General features: G+C 32.9%; 1 protein-coding gene across 2 annotated transcripts; it reads left to right on the top strand.

The window, feature by feature from the left end:
- Positions 1-895: 895 nt before the first annotated feature.
- Positions 896-6,956, top strand: tex (THO complex 3 homolog tex). 2 transcript variants are annotated; one of them, XM_085954636.1, is made up of 7 exons: positions 896-938; positions 1,116-1,384; positions 2,278-2,399; positions 3,327-3,566; positions 4,875-5,036; positions 5,585-5,685; positions 6,669-6,956. In XM_085954636.1, exons 2-7 carry the CDS (start codon positions 1,181-1,183, stop codon positions 6,824-6,826), a joined length of 987 nt encoding a protein of 328 aa, XP_085810762.1. In that variant the 5' UTR covers positions 896-938; positions 1,116-1,180; the 3' UTR covers positions 6,827-6,956. The 2 variants fall into 2 exon arrangements, with proteins under 2 accessions (XP_085810762.1, XP_085810761.1); XM_085954635.1 differs by having other exon boundaries at positions 896-1,384.
- Positions 6,957-9,756: the final 2,800 nt, after the last annotated feature.

Genomic DNA, 9,756 nt, shown 5'->3' with positions numbered 1-9,756 from the left:
AGGACGCTACGATAGAAGCGTCAGTCCTGCCAGCCTGCTAAACAAGATGAGCAACCAGAGAGATAAATAATCGAGAAGAAAAGGGGATAAAAAGGGGCCAGCACAGAAGAACACAAGGCAAAAAATACGATCAACATCTCAAGGGACTTCAGAGTCAATAGCGAATAATAAAATTTGCAATAAATTTTATTGCCAGGCATTGTTAGTGTGGCCATCTTTTTGTCACCAAATTATAGTACTTATTTCAGCAAGAATAATTATTATAGTACGCGTTGCCTTGATGTTTTTTGTTGGTCACATTAAAATAACGGGTTATTAGAGAAATACAATTGAGAGGTCCATTTTATTTACTTATTTCTTTTGGGCAAAATATGTTTACATGCGAATTTGAGATATTAACATTTTTTCTCAGCTTCTTTTCCTATGCAAAAAAACCTTTATCGGATATTCAAAATTATTTATCAGTATTTTTGGCATACTTTTAATATCGTACCTAAATATTATTATACTAGTATGCGGGACAAATACCTACAATATTTTTACGGTTCACTACATTGTTGCGAAGACCTGTCAGTATAAAATAAGTTTTTATTGAATTTGTAGAACGATTCGAAGTTTTCAAAAAGTTTTAATACAATTCGGATTTTTTTGCTCAAGAAGAATAAAAAATACATTTTTAGCTGTACATTTATTTTTATTCGTTTTTTGAAAACATTAATTATTAATATATTTGATATCCACAGAAATGCATTAGGTATTATTTTCAAAACAGAAACTCTTAAGAAATAACAATAATTCATGAAAATAAAATTATATTTATTTTTTATTTTTAGGGAATTTTTATTACAGAATAATGATTTTATTATAAAAATGGCAACGCCGTTATTTCCAACTTCTGTTTACGAGTTGTCGGGCTGGTGTATGGTGCTGGTTGCCCGGTTAGGATTTTCGAACTCTATGTTGAAAATAACATCTTGATAAAATTGTTTTGTACCTAGCTTAAAATATCCTAATTTCTATTCCACAAACTATTTTTGCATTTCCACTGAAGGCAATTCAATCGATTTTGATCTCGTTCTCTGCTTAAATACTTAGTTATACCGGTTAATTTCTAGGTTATTCCTAAGAATTATTGTTATTTGCCACCCAAAAACAATAATATCTGATTTAAATTCGCAATATGAAAGATCCGAAAATGTACCAACCTCCCATAGAGTCATTGGGAGACCTGCAGAATCATTTTAAGTCACACAATGTCGTGAGGGAATATTTTGCACACAACTCAAAAGTACATTCTGTTGGTTGGTCTTGTGATGGAAGAAGATTGGCGTCTGGATCATTCGATAAATCCGTGGCTATATTTACACTCGATCGTGCTAGACTGGTGAGTTTTTTTGAGAGTATCGTTAAGAATAAGATAGAACTGATTTTTTATCTTCAATGGATTTAAATTCAATAATTAGTTAAAAAAAAAGGTTCTTAGTGAATGAACCGTTTAAAATGAATAATGTACTACTTAGGTTGAATGATCAAAATGGTCATTCATTTATACTCTACTGACATGGATAAGTATGAATAGGTATATTATACCGCTGTCAATACATTGGACACTAAAGACCCGCCTAGCACGTAAAGATTAAGGTGGCCATTCAATATAATTAGCATGCTAATTAAATGTAATGGTACTGTTCGGTTATCAGGAATACAGCGGAAAACACATTTTGAAAATACCCGATATACTGGATTATTTGTTAGTTTGGGTTAGGTTAACCTAACAAATCCAGTTTATCGGCTAATTTCAAAATGTGTTTGCCGCTGTATTCCTGATAACCGAACAGTACCAAGCGATAATTAAAAAGTAATTATCTAGTCACCAGTCAATGTGTTTCATGACAATAGAATTTATTTGTATGAAGATTGTAATTTTTAAGTATTTAGCAACATGAGATAATTATTATTATAGTATATTGATCTGCCTTTGGGTTGAGGTATTATATCTGTTAAATGGCAGATCCACACCACTTGATAAGGAGTGATCTTGAATATTATATCAAGTTAGTAATTTTTGATGATTCCTTGTAGAACTCTTTAAATGGTTTTAGATTATCATTCTTTGATCATTTTGTTATTGGTATAATGCAAAGGAGATTTTAAATTAAAGGTATTTGTGATTGATACCTGAGTTTGCAGGTAGAGTATCTACAAATAGTGCTGAATCATTCAAGACTATTTTGTACCACTGTTTACCTAGCTAAACTTATTTAAATTTTTTTCTAGACACAAGAGCACATATTTAAAGGCCACACAGGTTCAGTAGATCAACTATGCTGGCACGCCTCACATTCTGACTTGTTAAGTACGGCTAGTGGAGATAAAACAGTCAGAATTTGGGATACCAGGTAATATATTAATATTTTCAATTAACCCACGAATTTGAAATTCCTCATAATGACCCACTAATATACAGTGGAATCCCGATCTACCGTTCCCGCACGGATCATTAATTTTTGAAAGTCTTGAAAGTCTCGAAAAATTTATCGTTTTCATCGATCTATCATCTAAATATTATGGTCCCGTCACAAATATCATCCTGATTGACCGTTTTTGTTGAATATTTTTCATTTCACTTTCGTAGAATTGTTTATGATTGCAAACCATTATAGACCTTTCAGTTGCGTCGCTTTGTTTGGACAGGTCGGTCGACGGTCAGATCTCGTATCACGAATTTTTTTATAAGTCGCAACTAAAATGCCCCCCCCATGAAGAAAAATATAACTCTAGCTGAGAAACCGAAAATAATTCACGACGTCGAAGAAATCCAGGAGAAAAATGAGTTTTTTTTATATATGCCGCATTTATTGTTTTTTTTCTAGGGTCCCTTGAAAATCGTGGATTCACTTTATGTAAGCTATTGTGGAATTACCCTGTTCAATATTAACTACAAGATCATGTCCTATATTGTGTACCATAAATTACAACTAATTGTAAAGGACATAATCGGTGACTACCAATGTGCTAACGATGGTGTAAGGTTAATTTTATGTAACCAAATATATTGTAGACGCGCAATAAATTGATTTGCACTCAGATGACTTATGCTGTAGGTACATACTGGCTGTACTCTTAGCAGATGAATTTATACGTTTGCACTTCAATAAGTGAGTGATAATTATCCAAACTAATGAAGATCTACACGATATTCAGCGATGATTTCAAAAAATGCAAGCAGTGCAGTGTACTTGTATGATATTAGACAAGTCGCCGCTGTTTACCATAACGCTTCTTCACTCATCTCGATAGAATATTCTTTTGCCTTTCATCCATAGGTCTCAAAAGTCTGCTGCTACAATCAATACAAAAGGCGAAAATATAAACATAGCTTGGTCGCCCGATGGAAATACCATTGCCGTTGGAAATAAAGAAGATCTCGTGTCATTTATAGATACAAGAACTCATAAAATAATTGCTGAGGAACAATCTAATTTTGAAGTAAATGAAATATCCTGGAACAATACCTCAGATCTCTTTTTCCTAACCAATGGACAAGGCTGCGTGCACATTTTAAGGTGAAATAATATAAAGTTAATTACATTTAACAAACACCATTAAAGAAATTTTTGATCTTTCATAATTCCCATTAATTGCTGATGCTGAATTTCTATTATTATTTTTTTTTCATCCATGTCCGATCCTAAAAAGATCATATGGGCCTCCACAGAGTAGATGTTTGTATTAACAGATTTTGTTTTTATGAGAAATAGATGTTAGCCATTTTTTCTACCTATTAGGTCCATACTCTAGAGCAGGGGAGGGCAAACTGCGGCCTGCGGGCCGCATGTGGCCCGCCGGGTATTTTTTCGCGGCCCGCCATCGATAATTGTACTTGTGATTACGAATAACTTTTTTATAATTTTTTAAAAAATATTGATAGATCATAATTTGAAGAATTTGTTGTTTCGTAAATGTATTATCTCAGTACGTATTCCTTGCGTCTCGTCTCACACTATGTAACCACGATTTTCTACGTTGAACATCGATTTCAATAGATATGGATAGTGTACCGACAGAGCTACAACTTGACATTATTAATCTGCAGTGTGACACTGATTTAAAAGAATTGCATCGTCGTGAAGAAATCTCCAAATTTTACAATGCCCTTAATTCAGACAAATTCGACCAACTTAAAGAGTAGGTATGCAAGAAAAATGTTCGTTATTTTTGGATCAACCTATATATGTGAACAAACATTTTCTCACCTCAATAAAAAATCTTTACGATCAAATATCTCCGATGCCCATTTACTAGCAGTTTTGAGAATAATATCAACTACAAAATTCACCTAAATTTAAAAAAATGTTCAAAAATGTACAACAGTTTCATTCTTCTCATTATTTTTTTTGTAATGTTTATTTTTCGTGATAGTAAATAGTGTATATCTAAAAATGGTATTTTACTTGCGGCCCGCCGCTCATTTTGAATTTGGCCCTCCATCCAAAAAGTTTGCCCGCCCCTGCTCTAGAGTCATCCACAAATTGAAAAACAATGTGTACTTGCCAGACCCAGGATTCGAACTGGGACCCACGACGTTATAGGCCGACACTTAAGCCATTGTGGATACACTGTAATAAATGTAGGGTGGAACATGATATTTTTACAAAATTAGTCTTTGGCCTAAAAGTCTGCCCAGGTCCGATATGTAGATGCATAAATTGGACAGTGATTTACTATTTTATTTTGATATCTATACTGCAATTGTCATTTCTTAGTAATTTATGTTTGATTTCATTGTATGTATTATTAGAAAACTTCATACTGGCATCCAAACGATGTTTTATCATTGGAAAAAAAATACATTTCGCTATTTTTCCTTCCAGTTACCCAACACTTGAATTGCAGACTGTTCTGAAAGCTCATCCTGGAACCTGCATTTGTATTGAACATGATCCAACCGGAAAATATTTCGCTACTGGCTCTGCTGATGCATTAGTGTCTCTGTGGGATGTTGATGAACTTGCTTGCCTTCGAGTTTTTTCAAGGTAACAATTGAAGTAATTATTTTTTTAGAATTAGAAGTAATTATTTTATTATAGTTCATTTTTAAGTTATTGTCTAACAGTGGTAAAAGGTGGAGATAGGCCGTGGTATTCCGTCATAAATAGTGCACACTTTGTCAGTCATATGTCACTTATTTATTTCATTGCACTAAAAGTACAAATCGCAGATGGTGTTAGTTAGTTTTTAAAATTCAATTAAACCCTGCCTAACCAAACCATGATAAATAAAATATCTAAAATTATGTATATTCGTAATCTTAGATATTTTATAGATAGAGGAATATTTTTATCTATTGTTTGATGTAGGCAGTGTTTAATTGAATTTAAAAAAGTAACCAATATAGTCAATGAAAACTAATTAGTATGACTGACAAAATGTGCACTATTTTTTTTCGGATCTCCACAGCCTTCCTCCACCCTTTGAAACTGTTGTCTACCCTTTATGGTTTTAAATACTTAATGTTTATTGCTTTTATTAGAATATTTAGGTTGATTGTTTTTTAATGTATGTATAATTTCTTTACTTTTAGATTAGAGTGGCCTGTTCGAACGCTATCTTTCAGTTTCGATGGAAGACTTCTTGCTTCAGCCAGTGAAGATCTTATAATTGACATTGGGGATACGGAAACTGGTAAGAACATTTAAATATATGGACACCAAAAAATATGAATTAAAAATATTGTCATCTTCTCACTGTGGAAATCAGGTTAGCACTCACGGGTTCTACCCCCACCCCAGCTGGTTGTTAATTCACATGTTATTCTATCAATAAATATGTGTGTATGATTCCAGGACATTAATCCAGTGGGTTCAGTGAATGGCTTATAACCAATATTCGTAAAAATGTATTTCGTCGCCGTAGATGTCAAGGGAGCCGAGCCACAAATTTGGCGAAAATGAGTAAAGTACACAAAAGCATTTTAAAATCATCAAAGATGCAGTGGTCAATGGATTTAAGCCACAAAACTTTTGACTACATTTTTTGTACATTTCAATATTCAGTGGTCAAGAGATATAATACACATAACTTCTAAGGTACTATTTTTTTTTAGTGCCTGTTTCTCAGCATTATGATTTTATGGTCTGGCTCCTATGACATCTACAGCGACGATTTTATATATAGGTACATATGTATATTCTTTTTTGTAATACTACATCATCAATGACAGTAGTGTTGTGAAACAGTAGTGTATTTAGTAATAAAAGAGAAGCAATCACAAAAACCCAGGCTTTAAGAAAATCAAATAAATATATTGTGATCTCACTGACAATTAAACTCAAGGTCCCGGGATGAAAGGTCAGCGCCTTAGGAACTCGACTATGAGGTCCGCTGTATTATATATTTCAATACCTTCACATCGTGGAGGTCCATGTGCTCGTGTATGGAGCGAAAATTGTGGTTTATCTTATATTTTTATAAGCTTCACCATTATGTGTTGTATAAAAAGGAATCTAATATCTCTGTCTTGTTATTTAAAGGTTATTTTCCTTATATTGATTTCTTCAACTTAAATATTATTATACAAAATTAAATTTTATCAGCAAAATAATTTGTATGTTTTGTGTTAATTGGTTTCTTAGACATGTCGTAAGAATCATGGTTTTACTTTCCAGGTGAAAAGGTAGCTGATATACCGGTTCAAGCAGCGACTTTCACCGTGGCATGGCATCCATCTCTTTACCTTTTGGCATATGCTTGTGATGATAAAGAATCCAATGAGAGGAAAAGAGATGCAGGTAGTCTAAAAGTATGGGGTTTTAGTGCTAGCTGAGTAAATTAATCTAAGCTTTATTGGTCTTTCAGATACTTTTAATGATTTCGTGATGTATGTATTACTTACTTTTTTATTTTTCATGTAAATTGTGTAATGTCAATTGACAATAAATGTATACTTCTTTGGAGTTTGATTGTATTGCTAAATTATTTGATTTCGAATTAATGTTCCTTCCAAACTGCAAACATCAACGGATTTATCTGGTTAAATACTCTAGATCAGTGGTTCCCAAAGTTGCTGGGCTCCGACCCATCTAACAAAAAATTCCAATCTTGGGACCCACCTCTTAGCTGTCTTAGAGAAAAGAGGGCATAAATATTGGTAATGCTCAGATTCCCTAGTGGCGAATCGTGGAACTACTTAATGCTGTCTTATTTGTTCTAATTGAAATGAAAAAAAAGTGTTGCCAATATGAATGAAAGACTGTTGAAATAAGAAACACAACTTAAATAAAAAAAATATTACTTAAATACCTACACCTGAAAGGTTTTTTTACAAAGTTATTTCAATGGGAAGGATGTATTTGTTTCCCTTTTTTCTTCATTACAGTTTTAGCATCAACTTCAACGTTGGTTACTTTTAATCGCGGTGAGTTTGATATATCCAATTTATTTCAGTATTTAGTTTTAATGTTAACCATAGCCGAAAATCCGACCTCACATAGGTATGAGGTAGTAAAGAGGAGGAGGACTTTCATAGCTTCATCGAACAGGCAAGGATAATTATCAGCAACTGAGAGCCAGAATTTCGTTAACTGTTGAAACTATTTTTCAGTGACGTATCTTTTGATAAATCAATGAGTTCTTCACTTGATTTTGTTGACATACTAGTTGGTAAGTCGTCTTGAAATGGGTTATAAAACCAACGCAACGAATCAAACTTTTTCATCTCTTCCCCAAAATAGTCATCAAAGTTATTAACAGTGATAAATGACTGGAAATTTCATACAGTACGTTCATCTAAGACTGCACTTGGTTTTCAATAATAAAAGTTTCAAGTGTTTCAAAACAATCATACTTGCCATTCTCAATACAACTTTTCCACAACATAAGCTTTTTCATGAACGCTCGAATTTTATCGTGAACTGCAAAAATGTCTGATCCGTTTGATCCTTGCAAATACAAATTAAGGCGTTGTATGGCGGCTACCCATTTCTTCACATAGTTTTTTTCAAGGGTTTTGTTTTAATATAATTTACAATTTTTATCTAGCCAGCTAGCGCTAGCTCCAGCGCAAGCTGGCGATATTCCGCGACTGTACTGCCATCTGTAGTGCATTGGCAATTCAAATTATTATTATTTTATCACAATATTTTCCGTAACTTAAGTTTATTTCAATTTTTATGAATTATAAATAGCTGAATGAAATATCAAATTTATCACTTCCTATTTTTTTAAATTCATATATACAGTGGCGAGGGCCCACTCAATATTCGCTCGCGACCCACTGGTGGGTCGCGACCCATAGTTTGGGAAACCATGCTCTAGATTTTAATAACTCACTTATAACAATAATATAATAAATATTGTCAAAGGATTCCCAACATGTGATTGCATTTGAGCTTGCAGCCCTATCTGCTTGCAATGGGTGATCAAAGAAATTGTACTTTAAAAATAGATATTTTAAGAAATCCATTAAAAATAGCAAATAAATTTGAATGTATAGAGCAGGGATAGCGAACCTATGGCACACGTGCCACTGGTGGCACGCGAGATGATTTTGCATGGCACGCGAATGTTTCATTTTGAAGAGAAGAAATTATTATTTTATATCCTATTGAAAAAATGTTTGTTTTTATAAAAAAGTTTTTCAAATAAATATATAAGTAAGTACTTATTTATATATATTTACATAAACAGAAACGACGAATTTCATGCATAAATGACAGATCACATTGTATAAAAAGTAGCAGGAAATCCTTTTCAATAATAAGCATTATGTTTAATGTAAATATACAATTGCATAGGTCGGTCCTTAGTTCAATCAACAAACCTTATGAAAATAATTGCTTGTTATTTGCCTCAAACATAATCTCTAAAAATGAAAAACCGTTCAGTGATGGAGAATGTAATATAAAAGAGTGGTTTAAATGCTTCCATGATCTCTTTCAGAATTTTGAAAACAAAGAAAAACATATTCAAAGAATAAAAGATATGCCTTCGTTTCCGGTGAAAGATTGAATATCAAGAATTCAATTGTAAATGTTTTCAATGGCATAAATAATTCTTTAAAACTTTTTTTTTAGAAAACTTAAAATAAAAACCTTCTTTTTCGCCATGAAAAACTGCTTGGCACATCTGACAGTCGAAAAATATTATTTGGAAAATTTTGGCACGCGTCTGTCAAAAGGTTCGCCAACCCTGGTATAGAGTATAGACATTCGATAATATATTAAGTTTTATCAGCAGTGTTTGAGTACAAATTTCCGAATTAGTACAATATTATCCAGATTTTGTATTACTTCAGTCAGATGTGAATGATATTGAGGGAAATATCTCTTTTTGCGGGTAATTTGTGGAGTAAAAATAGGAAATAGAAAGGGAAATGACAAAATATGGTAATAACGACCATTCCAAAAATATCCATAATTAATATATTCCACCCCTAATCTTGAAATTCGGACAACAGTATTATTTTCTTACACATCTCTATTCCAATGCGTCGATTTGTTTACTGTTTACCTTTTTATAAATCCTTACATAAAGGAATTACTAGTAATACATATAACGTGTGTATACGTGTGTGTAGAGACCCTACAGACTCTGTTATATCCACAAAAATGCATTGTTTGGTGCGGTTTACACGCTGGTGGCATCATTGGGCCATATTTCTTAAAAAATGAGGCCGGAGCTCGCATTACAGTTAATGGAGATCGTTACCGGACCATGATCAATAATTTATTTGAAAACATAGATAATATTGATTCA

This window comes from Rhyacophila brunnea, unplaced genomic scaffold (genome assembly GCF_057557595.1).
Source record: "Rhyacophila brunnea isolate RB1 unplaced genomic scaffold, BYU_Rbru_1.0 scaffold_4, whole genome shotgun sequence".
Taxonomy (NCBI): domain Eukaryota; kingdom Metazoa; phylum Arthropoda; class Insecta; order Trichoptera; family Rhyacophilidae; genus Rhyacophila; species Rhyacophila brunnea.
This window is presented reverse-complemented; position numbering and strand designations above follow the sequence as displayed.